Raw genomic sequence first — 13,440 nt, forward strand, 5'->3', positions numbered from 1 at the left:
AGAAAAAAAAAGTCCCCATACATTGGGGTTTTGGTGCCACTTCACATGGCCTTCAAGGGCTTAATGAACCCTTATGGCCTTAAGAGGAGGTTTGGAAGCATACACTTAATATTTTTGTTCTTGAAATGATATAGTGCTTGATCATTACTGCTACTTGGTTAACACACTCTGTCCAGGCTGGCTTGGCAGGAGATTTTGGAACAGTCCTGAATTTCTGACCCGGTCCCCCATCTTGGTGCATTATGGGACTTGCAGCAGTGCTTTCAATGGGCAGGAGGATCAGCCTCAGAGTCAGCCAGTATAAATAACACATTGCTTTGGAATATAGGTTCAAAACTAGGAGTGCCCCAAAATCTCCAACCTGGAAATGGATAATTCTTCCAAATATGAGCAGACCAATTATTAGGAGACTGCATTCCTGTGACATGGCATGCTTCATTTAGCTGCTTCTGAATTAAGAGTTCAGAAAAAAATATAAAGCACCTATGTGAAAATTTGAGTGGGTGAAATTGTATTGCTACAGAAAATCCTTAAAGTGCTTAAAGTACATATATATATTAGAGGATTAATAAGCAGATATACTTACATGCAGCATGCTCTACATTTCAGAACTTTTGAATGGGAGTTTTCTACTAATACTTGAAGCAGAATTTAATGCTGCTGTGAGAGATTGTGGTTATAACATCAGAATCTATGCCCTGAGTTTTCAGCTGTATTCTATCAATTCCACAGAGCTTCCAGGTTACCCATTTCCCACAAAGGAGATTCTGGACCAGTCCTGGATTTCTGATAAGCTCACTACGGGGAGGGGAGTCGAGGACTATAAATCCCAGAATGCTTTCAAACCCAGGAGAATCTAAAAAGCTTCCTTCCTAGACCTGTGTAGTGTAACTTCGGACAGATGGAGGTAGTTGAGTCTTGTCTTGAGCACACGCTTTACTTTCGACGAACCACATTGGTTGTTTTGCCCACTTCAATGATGGCTACCCTGCTTCTCTCTGGTGCTCCACCACCACCCTTACTTCGCCACACGGATGCAATTCTTCGCCTTGCTTCCGCTTCCGAATTTGTCACTTCCGCTAACGGCTCCCTTGTGAGCATAGCTGCCTCCTGTTGCTGCTGCTGGGTTCGGGACTCCGGGTCGGATAGACTGTAGCGTGCGAGCGCGGAAGGATGGTGAGCTCACGGGGGCAACATATACTGATCTCTGGTGTCCGATGGAAGGGGGAGGTGTTCGGCTGCAGCGCAACTTTGGGGTCTGTGGCCTAATTGGGCCGGCGTCTGTTGAATGAGAGGCGTGGAGAGGGGGAATAGGATGAAAGGGCCGAGAGTGCGCCGCCTCTAATGCGTGCGCGGGCTCTGTGCGGGAGACGGCAGTTTCATTCATTCCCGGCCCGACTGGGTAATAAAAAATAGCAAAAAAGGCTTATCCCGTCCGGGTCTCGGATGCCACCGGAGTGGCGCGGTGCAGCGGGGTGGCCTGCAGACATCGCCGCGCTCATTTGGGGGCTTCCGAGTCTCACATATTTATGTACAGATTCGTGTTCGTTTTCACTTTCAGGCTTTGGATCAGCTAAACTTGATAAATATGTGACATAATTGTGGTCTGGGCAACCTGAGCTTTTACTGATTTCGAGCGTCAGGTCTGTGTTCCTTTGATCTGTGCCGCTGCTTTCAGAATGTGCCTGTAGTTTTGCCTCTGTCAGTGCTGTTCATTCTCATTCTTTAAGGGCAAGAATCAACATATACCCTGTTTCAGAAAGTTTCGCACAAAATATAATTGTTTATACCGAATCATCAATATCCTTTTTCGCATTGTTCTGTAAATACCATTTTGGTTCCTGTCAAAAAAGAAGGAGAGTGAGTGGCATAATATTTAGAATGATGATAGGCTGGTCAGTAGAAGACTTTAAGAAGTCTTGCACCTGTCTCTTCCTCTTTCTGTCATCTTGGGCAAGTTATTTTCTCACCCATTGCCTCGGATATCTAATTACACTGTCAGTAATGTCAAGCAGCAAATTGTACCTGTAACTTTAGCTGGTTCACAGGAAGAAGCCTCAAAATTAACTGTACTCCAACTGAGAAAAAAAAAAGTCCCCATACATTGGGGTTTTGTTCTAGGTGCCACTTCACATGGCCTTCAAGGGCTTAATGAACCCTTATGGCCTTAAGAGGAGGTTTGGAAGCATACACTTAATATTTTTGTTCTTGAAATGATATAGTGCTTGATCATATTTACTGCTACTTGGTTAACACCAAGTTTCTCTATAACATCAGCAAAATTCGCCCTTTCCTCTCTGAGCACACCACCCGAACTCTCGTCCACTCTCTCATTACCTCTCGCCTTGACTTCTGCAACCTACTCCTCACTGGCCTCCCACGTAGCCATCTATCCCCCCTTCAATCCGTTCAGAATTCTGCTGCAGGTCTTATCTTCCGCCTGGACCGATACGCTCATATCGCCCCTCTCCTCAAGTCATTTCACTGGCTTCTGATCAGGCACCGCATCCAGTTCAAGCTTCTCCTACTAACCTACAAATGCACTCAATCTGCAACCCCTCATTACTTCTCTACCCTTATCTCCCCTTACGCTCCTACCCGAAACCTCTGCTCACAGGACAAATCCCTCCTCTCTGCACCCTTCTCCACCACCGCCAATTCCAGGCTCTGCCCTTTCTGCCTCGGTTCTCCCTATGCTTGGAATAAACTTCCTGAGCCCATACCCCAAGCCCCCTCCCTGCCCATCTTCAAATCCTTGCTCAAAGCCCACCTCTTCAATGTTGCCTTCGGCACCTAACCATTATACCTCTATTCAGGAAATCTAGACTGCCCCAATTGGATTGTCTGCACATTCTGTCCACTAGGTTTGTAAGCTCCTTTGAGCAGGGACTGTCCTTCTTTGTTAAACTGTACAGCGCTGCATAACCCTGGTAGCGCTTTAGAAATGTTAAGTAGTAGTAGTTAACACACTCCCCCCCCCCCCCCCATATATATATATGAAAGAAAGTGTGTTAATCAAGTTGAAATGTTTTTTTTGTTGTTTGTTTAGATAAATGCAATCGGTCTAAAGAAAAACACATAGAATTTGGTAGTGCTTTAAAAGTATAAAGGCTCTTCCATCCAGTGTTATTTTCCCCTTTCTGTTAAGACTTGTAATACCACCTTTCTTCCCCTGAGACCCAAAGCTGCAAAACTGTCTATTTATAGCTATTCTGTATGCTGTTTTAAATTCTTTAATTTGTAATCTTTCAGCTTGTATTTCTTACCCTTTTATTACTTTTTATTTATTAATTTTTTTTAGATCTGTATTTTGATTAAAAATTGTAATCTTGGTTGAGTGATTAAAGGTATATTTATTTTTCCCCCACTACAGCAATAACATACCTTTTAATCGAAATGCAGCCCTACCCATTATACACTTCCTACCCTCCCAAATAACCAGACCACTGTGGAAAAGAGGGGGAGGTGTTGGTCAGTTACCAGAATTATTCTTAAGCTTTTACTATTGTACCCCTCATTGAATGTGTGTCTGTCGGTGTTCTTAGGCTAGTGAATGAAAGATACATTTATTTCCCTTAAGACAAACTTTTGCATCTGAAATACAGCAGTTTTTTAAACAAACAAAATTCTTAAACTACTATTCCAGTGCAGAACAGTCCTGGTGCCAGACTACCCTGAAATTTGGCACCTTTTCCCCCCCCCCTTAAAACTTTTTGACTAATGCCTGGCATATATATCTGTAATTTATAGCATTGAGTAAAATAGTTTACTGCAATTTTTTCCAGACTTCAAGGATTTTGTGGGCAAGAAAAGTATGTGTAGTATAGAGTAAATTCTCACCCTACATTAGAAAATCTGAGGCTACTGTGCAGTACATCTTGAACAGTAATGTTTCTATTTGATAATATATCAAGAAATTGGATTACGAGAAAGGGAAAATCATGTATTCCAATCAAAAAATTTAGGAAAACAAACTAGCATTACTACCATTATACTTAAAAAGTTTGTTTAACTATAGGCTACACACCATTGAGGACTAGCAGGAAATTGAGTAATTAAATAATTTAAACCTCAAAGGCTCCAGCTAGGGATATTACATATGAGTGAGTCCCAGTCCTATCATTGGTTTCCAAGACTATACTAGAATCAGTATAAAAAACTTCACCTGTGAAGAAAATTACTGATTCCAAGAAATCCCCACAAATCCTGAACAAAAGTCCGCAATGAGTGTACCCCAAAAGTAAAGTGGTTCGCAACACTACCAATCAAAAAAATCCGAAACAGGAGTGATAGTCCTGTTTGGGATTTTACTCAATGCTAGTCCTGTTTGCTGTTTTACTCAATGCTACTCAACACTACTGATCTGAAGAAATGTTCCATTGTCAATCTGAAGGCTAATCCAACTGTAGCGGGATCAGTCTCGTATCCAAATCATAATATTGATATTAGTGGCAATGCATTATGCTCGATCCTGCTCAACGAGGGCGCCTTGTTTCATTAATTCCTGTTGCTTCAGGAGAAAATATCCGCACAGAGCTCTTATCCATAGTTGAGGTTTTTAATACTGATTCTTTTTTTTTCCCCTTGTATTCTTGGAAACCAATGATAGGACTGGGACTCCTTTATAGGTAGTGGGCGTAATGAAGAAGTATATGTAATATTCTTACCTGTAGCCTTTGAGGTTTCAATTATTTAGGGGTCCTTTTACTAAGCTGTGGTAAAAGGAGGGGGGCCTGCCTGCACTTGCATCAGTGCGTGTTTTTGATTTATCCGAGGCCCCTTTTACCACAATGCGTAAAAGGCTATTTTTTTTTTTTCTGGAAAAGAAATGGCTGTGTGGTAAGTGAACCACTTACAGTGCGGCCATTTTGGGTGGGGGGAGAGCAATTACCGCCACCCATGCTAATCCGCCAGTAATCTGGCAGCACGCGGCACTGCCTGATTTACCGCCAGGTAAGCACCAGCGCTACAAAAATAGAAAATATTTTTGTAGTGCTGGACATGGAAACTACCATAGGCTCCTGCAGTAGTTCCAGATTGGCGCGTGGCAAGCCTGTTGCGTGCCAACCCTTTAGTAAAAGGGCCCCTTAATTATTGAATTTCCTGCTGGTTCTCAGTTGTGTGTATGTTATAGTTATACATTTCCAAGCCATGAAAATAACCTGAAAGATGGCTGCCGATATAAAAACGCATTTGTTCTTTAGAACTGACGAATACAAAGTGTAAGCAGGCAGCAAAGCAGTTGGCCCTAATTTGTTAATAAGCTCAAAGATGTAAAGGTCCTTTTTAAGAAGAGCACAGGAGGCAACTGAGAATCAGCTGAACAATTTCTGAAAGCCTGAATTAATTAATTAAAATTTTTTTTGTGTTCCTACAGTCTCACACAATTTTGTTAGTTCAACCCACCAAGCGGCCAGAAGGCAGAACGTATGCAGATTATGAATCGGTAAACGAATGCATGGAAGGTGGGTACTGCTTTTTAGTTCTGTTGTATTGGAAATTGGGAGTAGTCTTATCACTCTTTGAGGGTATAGATTACCTCTAGGCTAAACTACTGTAATGCCTTATATGTAGGGATGCCTAAGTATCAACAGAAGTTGCAGTTTATTCAGAATATGTATGCACATATTTATTTATTTATTTATTTATTGCATTTGTATCTCACATTTTCCCACCTTTTTGCGGGCTCAGTGTGGCTTACAATACATTATGAATGATGGAATTACAATTTGTTAGAATTCGGTTATGGATTACATTTTGAAGAGTTATACGAGACAAATCAAATGTCGTTAAGGAATATAGCAATGGAAAAGAACAGTGAAACATTGGAAGGAAACAAGGGAAACTAAAGGGCAATATATAATAACAAGAAAACATATGGTATACATTCCTCTGTGGGTAAAGGTATGAGTGTGGTGAGAATTCGGGGGATAAGGATTCAGAAGTGGATGTATTGATGCATTACTGAACAGTGAGTGTGGACTTTATGTGTTTTGGTTCTTTCCGTAGATTTTAGCAAAAAGATGTGTCTTCAATAATTTGCGGAAGGTGGTTTGTTCGAAGATCATTTTCAGGTTGCGCGGCAGTGTGTTCCAGAACTGCGTGCTCATGTAAGAAAAGGTTGACGCGTGCAGCGCTTTGTATTTCAAGCTCTTGCAGTTAGGGAAGTTGGCCCAGTGTTGAGAAAATTCCACTGATTAACTACGAACAAAGAATTTTTCACTGATTACCTATGAACAAAGAATTGGGGTTAAAATTTTAACTATGCTTTTTAAGGCTATATATAGTCGAGATTCTGGGGCCTTGATGCAATAGGCAAAACACCTATCTATACCCACATGAATATTTCCCTACCATCATCAAGTAACCCCTACAACTAGCAGACCACTACTTGGAAACTTGGGCCTTCCTTGATATGATGGCAGCTCTAGGATTCACTCGGGATCAAATATTCAACCCATGAAAAGGGCTATATGCTAGACTTGGTGTTCTGCAAATGGGTCGACATCTTTGAACACAAAACCAGTGGCATTAAGGTAACACCCGTATCATGAACAGATTGTTTTCTAATCACATTTTCTATTAAAGACTACCAAAAACATATGGGCCCAACCAAAGTTTGGGAAGAATTTTGAGACATGAAAAATCTGACTGCTAATAACTTATCAAGACCTTGTCCTACCCCCATTTGGATGAAAAGATTAATGTCAGAAAAGGTTGATATCTGGAATGCACTGTTAGCAGTGGCCCCTCTAAAGGAGGTCAAATGCACTATGCACAAACTACGGGTCCTTAAGTGCCAAGGGTACCCCCCAGAACTACGGGGTCCTTAAGTGCCAAGGACACCAACTTGAAAGAAAATGATGCACATCTCACCTAGATGAAGACACACTAGCAGGATCTGTTTCTCCAAAGTGATTCCATCACTACGTGAGTATGTTGTACTACATATTTATACAACTCTGTGGAGTTATTGATTTAAAGGACTTGACCCCTGAGGAAGGCTGTCAGCCAAAACAGGGCCCGTGTTGGGTCCTTTTTTATTGGGTCAGTTTTACCACTGGCAAATAAACTTTTGGATACTTTTTACCCGTGGTCAGCCTTGGTTTCTTGGTACAGTCTCATTTCCACCTTGCTGTGTGTTTTTTCAATTGTAAGAAATACACGGTAATGTACCACCAGCCCTTAAAAGCCAGAAAACAAGATTTCTTCAATACATTGAACAACTTGCAGAGTCAACCAAGCAATTATTTAAAATAGTAAACGGCCCAGAATGTGACTGATGGGTTGTGGAGACTGAGAAAAAAAACTGTGACTCTAGAGAGAGTCAATAAGAGCCCTTGGCAACAAGAGAAAGATCCAGTAATCTGTCTCCAGCAGGTGGAAGGTGGTGAGACCTGTCTCATTCTTTATATTTCTGTTATATTCTTTATATTTTTTCTGTTTCTTGCTGTAATTCTTTTAGTTGGTTTTAATATCTTGGTTTGGGTGAATTTATTTCTTCTGTGTGTGTGTGTATATATATATATATATATATATATATATATATATATATATACACACACAATTCTATTCTAGGTTCAGTACTAAATATTGGTTGCACTGTAATCACTACTTCCAATAAGCAACCATTGCAATTAAAATACAAATCTTTATTAAATATACAATATCAAAATATTCCACAATATCAAAATATTCCAATTATCTAGTATCATCCATACACTCTCTCATATATAAAAGGCACCACCAACGGTCTAATGAAGTCTCACTTCCGTTTGCATGGTGGTGTAGATATCCAGTTTCACGAATCACAGGCAGGAGTAAGGAGCTGCTCTCCTGCTGACTCTGTTGCTCAGCCTGCTCCCCCCCCCCCCCCCCCCCCCCCCACCTCCGCTGCTTCCTCAGTTGCAGTGTCAGAGAAAATGAGTGCAGGGAAGGTCAACCACTCCCTCCCTTTACATTTAAAGCAACACCAGGGACTTGCATCTCTGCCTCTCTCTGCTGCTTATTGTCTCCCTTCGCCGGAGAACTAGCATTAAATAGCCTTTGCGAGTGGAAATCGAAAGTGACACACACACCCGCTGATTTGGACTGCCGCGCCGCCTCTGTGGATGGAGACAGTTGCTGGCCTAACGGAGAGGGGGGAGCAGCGGCGGCGCAGACATTGGCCCGTTTCATTCCTCTCTGAAACGGGCCTTTCACACTAGTATATATATAATATAGCTTGTTATTTAGAGGCAGAGGCCCGTGGGGGTGCCAAACTCGGGTGGCCAGGTCCCTCCCCCATGTGTTCCCTGGTATTCTTTTAAGCTGTGCTTGAGTTAAAAAAAAAAAAAAGAGAGGAAGTCTCGGCACAGAAAGGCAGGTTCCTCAAGCTGTTCAGGGGAAGAGCGCCTCAGGGGTGCCAAACTCGGGTGGCCGGGTCCCTCCCCCATGTCCTCCCTGGTATTCTTTTAAGCTGTGCTTGAGTTAAGAAAAAAAAAAAGAGGAAGTCTCAGCACAGAAAGGCAGTTTCCTCAAGCTGTTCAGGGGAAGAGCTTTTGAGGCAGGGAGAGGCAACCACGAGGGGGGGGGGGGAAGACAAGCTTTGATTTTTGGTTCTCTGCCCTTTTACATTCTCTTTAAACGAGCAAGACAGCTTCTGTTTTCTCTCTGTGACGGTTTGCTGTTGTTTTTTTCTGGCTCCTGTTTTGGTTCACAGTTGGCTTAGGCAGACGCGATGCAGAGAAGCTCCTCCGCTGTTCAGTTAGTCAGCGGCAGGGAGTCGGCTCAACTGGTGCTTCCATATCATCAAGCTGATCAATCCATAGACTGGTGGGTTGTGTCCATCTACCAGCAGGTGGAGATAGAGAGCAAACTTTTGCCTCCCTATATGTGGTCATGTGCTGCCGGAAACTCCTCAGTATGTTCTCTATCTCAGCAGGTGGTGGTCACACACAGCAGCAGCTCTGGCTAGGCCTCCAAGCCTAATTTTTAGGTTTTGTTGAGTGCCTGGGGTTGAGGGCTCTTTTGAGCAAGTGCAAACCTGGTGGTGCCAGGTCCCTCCTTTTCTCCCCCCTCCCGCTGGCTCCGTTAAAAAAAAAAAAAAAAAAAAAATTTTGAACGTCCTTAAAGGCGTTTATTTCGACGTTTATTTAAGCGTCTATTGCAGCTACTCACTGGGACACCAGGTCGTTACAACTCGGAGCGGACAGCAGGTAATTTTTACCTTTTTATAGCGGGCAGGGGGTTCCCCGATTCTTCTCCTCGTGGCATATGGCGTCGGAGGGCGAGGGCGCAAAGGGTCGCTCCCCGGGTCGCTTGAGCGCTTCTAGAGGGGATGCGGGGGTTTTAAAGCCTGATTCGCCCTTGTTGGGTGACAGTTTCGTGACCGATGAATGTCCCGGTCCTTCCTCCGGCGTGGCGGTTTTTCCCGCCATAAACGCCCATCCCCCGCTCCTCGCCTCCGCCATCTTGGCCGGCCACGCGGCTCGGACGGCTTCTTCTTGGGCCGCCCTTGAGGTTGGAGACATTAATGCCATGAACGCCCTTAATTTGGGCGACGGCACAGAAGCGGCTAAAGTTAAGAGCCGTTCTTCCCGCGCGGCTCCTTCGCGGAGCTTCGCGCCGGACGCCATTTTGGATGCGCAGCATGTCTCTCCCCCGCTATTGCGAGCGCCGGTTGAGGGTGCGTCTAGGGCTGTTGCCCAGGCTGCGGAAGTGCACAGTCTGGGGGGTTTCTCCCCCGAGTTTGTTTTGCTGCTGCATCAGGCCTTCCTCATGCACAACGCTGCCCCTGCTCCCTCGTCTGGTAAAGAGGTTGAGGTTCCCAGAGGTAAACGCCCTCGGGTTGATTCCCAGGCCTTGGAGGAATTTGTCTCCTCCGATGTAGATGAGGGCAGCGTGTCTGAGGTCTCCCAACGGTCCTTTGCGGATTCCTTGGAGGAGACGGATCCCCGCTCGGATGGAGCGGATGACCCCTCTGCAGCGCGGCTTTTTAGCCCAGAGGATTTGCCCAACCTGTTGTTACAGGCCATGGACACTTTGAAGATTTCCTCTCCGGAGGACGTCTCTCCCTCAGCCCCTGTTGGCTCTGCCATTATGCTGGGGACGAAGCGCCCGCCTAGAACCTTCCACGTGCATGATGCCATGCACACCTTAATTTCGGCTCAATGGGATGTCCCAGAAGCGAGCCTTAAAGTGGCTAGGGCTATGTCCCGCCTCTATCCTTTGGCTGTGAGTGAACGTGAGGCCTATCTGTGGCCTACCGTGGATTCTTTAATCACTGCGGTGACTAAGAAAACGGCGTTGCCGGTGGAAGGTGGCACGGCCCTAAAGGACGCCCAAGACAGAAGATTGGAGGCGGCCTTAAGGTCGTCCTTTGAGGCGGCTGCTTTAAGTTTGCAGGCCTCAGTTTGCGGCTCCTATGTGGCCAGGGCGTGCCTGACTATGGTGCAGCGGGCTTCCCCCTCGGATCATTCCTTGAGGGCTGATTGGCCGGCCCTGGAATCGGGCTTAGCCTATTTGGCAGACTTGCTGTATGATGTCTTGAGGGCCTCAGCGAAAGGCATGGCTCAGACAATCTCTGCGCGGCGGTGGCTTTGGCTGAAACATTGGTCTGCTGACCACGCCTCTAAATCCCGCCTGGCTAGGTTGCCTTTTAAAGGCAAGCTGCTCTTTGGGGTCGAGCTGGACAAAATCGTGACCGATCTCGGCACGTCTAAGGGCAAGAAATTACCAGAGGTCAGGGCTCGGGCTAGTACTCGTCCCGGTACCTCCAGAGGACGGTTGCAGGAAGCCCGTCGGTACCGCCCGGGCAAGTCGGGTTCCTCTGCCCCCTCTTCCTTCAAGAGGAATTTCTCCCCCAAGCAGCATTCCTTTCGCAGAGACCGCCGTCCCGGAGGTGCTCCCTCCGGTCCTCCCCCAGGGTCTCGTACCCAATGACGGGGTCTTGGTCCACGCCCCAGTGCAGATTGGAGGACGGCTGTCCTCGTTTCTGGGCGAGTGGACCACAATAACTTCAGACGCGTGGGTGCTGGAAGTCATCAGAGACGGCTACAAACTAGAGTTCTGCCGACCCTTAAAAGACGGGTTTGTACTCTCTCCCTGCAAGTCTCCGGTCAAAGCTGTGGCAGTGCAGCAGACCTTGGACAATCTGATCCGCCTGGGCGCGGTCGTTCCGGTGCCAGAAAGTCAGCTTGGCAAGGGACGTTACTCCATTTACTTTGTGGTACCAAAGAAAGGAGGTTCTGTCCGGCCTATCCTCGACCTCAAAGGGGTCAATCGGGCCTTGAAAGTGCGGCACTTTCGCATGGAGACTCTCCGCTCTGTTATAGCGGCAGTGAAGGCAGGAGAGTTCCTGGCATCCTTGGACATCAAGGAAGCGTACCTGCATATTCCCATCTGGCCTCCTCATCAACGCTTTCTGCGTTTTGCAGTCCTGGGACGACACTTCCAGTTCAGAGCCCTCCCTTTCGGGTTGGCTACTGCTCCGCGGACCTTTTCCAAAGTAATGGTGGTCATCGCGGCCTTCCTATGAAAGGAAGGGGTACAAGTCCATCCTTATCTGGACGACTGGTTGATCCGAGCCCCCTCTTATGCAGAGTGCGGCAAAGCTGTGGACCGGGTAGTTGCTCTTTTGAGCTCCCTGGGATGGATCATCAACTGGGAGAAGAGCCAGCTGCGCCCGACTCAGTCCCTGGAGTACCTGGGAGTTCGATTCGACACCCAAGTGGGCAGAGTGTTCCTGCCAGACAATCGGATTGTCAAACTTCAGGCTCAGGTGGACCAGTTCCTAGTAGCCTCTCCCCTTCGGGCTTGGGACTATGTGCAGCTGTTGGGCTCTATGACGGCCACGATGGAAGTTGTGCCCTGGGCCAGGGCTCATATGAGACCACTTCAACACTCTTTGCTGCAGCGCTGGACTCCGATGTCGGAGGATTATGCTGTGCGCCTTCCCTTGGACCCAGCAGTGCGCAAGGCGCTGAGCTGGTGGATTCTGACAGACAAGTTGTCTGCGGGAATGCCTCTGGTGACCCCAGAGTGGATTGTCGTCACGACGGACGCCTCGTTGTCGGGCTGGGGGGCCCACTGCTTGGGAAGGACAGCGCAGGGGCTCTGGTCTCCTGCAGAGGCAAAGTGGTCTATCAACCTCCTGGAACTCAGAGCCATTCGGTTGGCGCTTTTGGAGTTCATCCCGGTACTAGTGTTGAAGCCTGTACGGGTCCTGTCGGACAATGCCACGGCTGTGGCCTATGTCAACCGCCAGGGAGGTACCAAGAGCGCCCCTCTAGCCAAGGAGGCTATGAATCTTTGCCAGTGGGCGGAAGCGAACCTGGAGCAGCTTTCAGCGGCCCACATTGCCGGAGTCATGAATGTCAAGGCGGACTTTCTCAGTCGCCATACCTTGGAGCCCGGAGAGTGGCAGCTATCTGCTCAGGCGTTCTTGGACATCACGAAGCGCTGGGGCCAGCCGAGCCTAGATCTGATGGCGTCATCGGCCAATTGCCAAGTGCCGCGCTTTTTCAGCAGAGGACGGGACCCTCGATCCCTGGGAGTAGATGCTCTTCTCCAACAGTGGCCGACACAAGAGCTTCTCTATGTGTTCCCGCCCTGGCCCATGTTGGGCAGGGTGCTAGACCGGGTGGCAAAGCATCCCGGCAGGGTAATCCTGGTGGGTCCGGATTGGCCCAGGCGTCCCTGGTATGCGGACTTGATCAGGCTCTCGGTCGACGATCCTCTGCGGCTGCCAGTGGAGCAGGGCCTGTTACATCAGGGTCCCGTGGTGATGGAGGATCCCTCCCCCTTTGGTCTTACGGCCTGGCTATTGAGCGGCAGCGTCTGAGGAAGAAGGGCTTCTCAGACAAGGTCATCGCCACTATGCTGAGAGCGAGGAAGCGCTCTACTTCTACTGCTTACGCCAGGGTTTGGCGTATCTTTGCAGCGTGGTGTGAAGCAGGCTCACTTTCTCCCTTCACTGCTCCAATTTCTTCAGTGTTGGCGTTCCTGTAAGAAGGTCTGGAGAAAGGCCTGTCGCTCAGTTCCCTTAAAGTCCAGGTAGCGGCTCTGACTTGCTTCAGGGGCCGCCTGAAGGGTGCTTCCCTGGCTTCGCAGCCAGATGTGGTGCGCTTTCTCAAGGGAGTTAATCACCTGCGCCCTCCTCTGCACTCAGTGGTGCCTGCGTGGAATCTCAATCTGGTACTAAGAGCATTGCAGAAGCCGCCTTTTGAACCCTTGTCGAGGGCATCTCTGAAAGACCTGACGTTGAAAGCAGTCTTTTTGGTGGCTATCACTTCAGCCAGAAGAGTTTCCGAGCTCCAGGCGCTCTCATGTCGAGAGCCTTTTCTGCAGCTCACTGAGGCAGGAGTGACTATTCGTACAGTGCCTTCCTTCCTGCCCAAGATTGTTTCTCGCTTCCATGTGAATCAGCAGCTCTGTCTCCCTTCCTTTCGTAGGGAGGAC

The 13,440-nt window shown here is 47.3% G+C and overlaps 1 protein-coding gene across 2 annotated transcripts in view; it reads left to right on the plus strand.

Annotated features, from left to right (window-relative positions):
• Positions 1–836: 836 nt before the first annotated feature.
• ERH (ERH mRNA splicing and mitosis factor) overlaps positions 837–13,440 on the plus strand; it is a 36,711-nt gene continuing 24,107 nt past the window's right edge. Inside the window, exons 1-2 of one of the 2 annotated variants that reach the window (XM_030215260.1) lie at positions 837–907; positions 5,378–5,465. In XM_030215260.1, the coding sequence (XP_030071120.1) occupies positions 902–907; positions 5,378–5,465 (94 nt within the window). In that variant the 5' untranslated portion in view covers positions 837–901. Of the gene's footprint in view, positions 908–1,056; positions 1,177–5,377; positions 5,466–13,440 lie in introns of those variants that run through there. The other variant, XM_030215261.1, reaches the window with a different exon arrangement.

Source organism: Microcaecilia unicolor, chromosome 9, assembly GCF_901765095.1.
Source record: "Microcaecilia unicolor chromosome 9, aMicUni1.1, whole genome shotgun sequence".
NCBI lineage: Eukaryota > Metazoa > Chordata > Amphibia > Gymnophiona > Siphonopidae > Microcaecilia > Microcaecilia unicolor.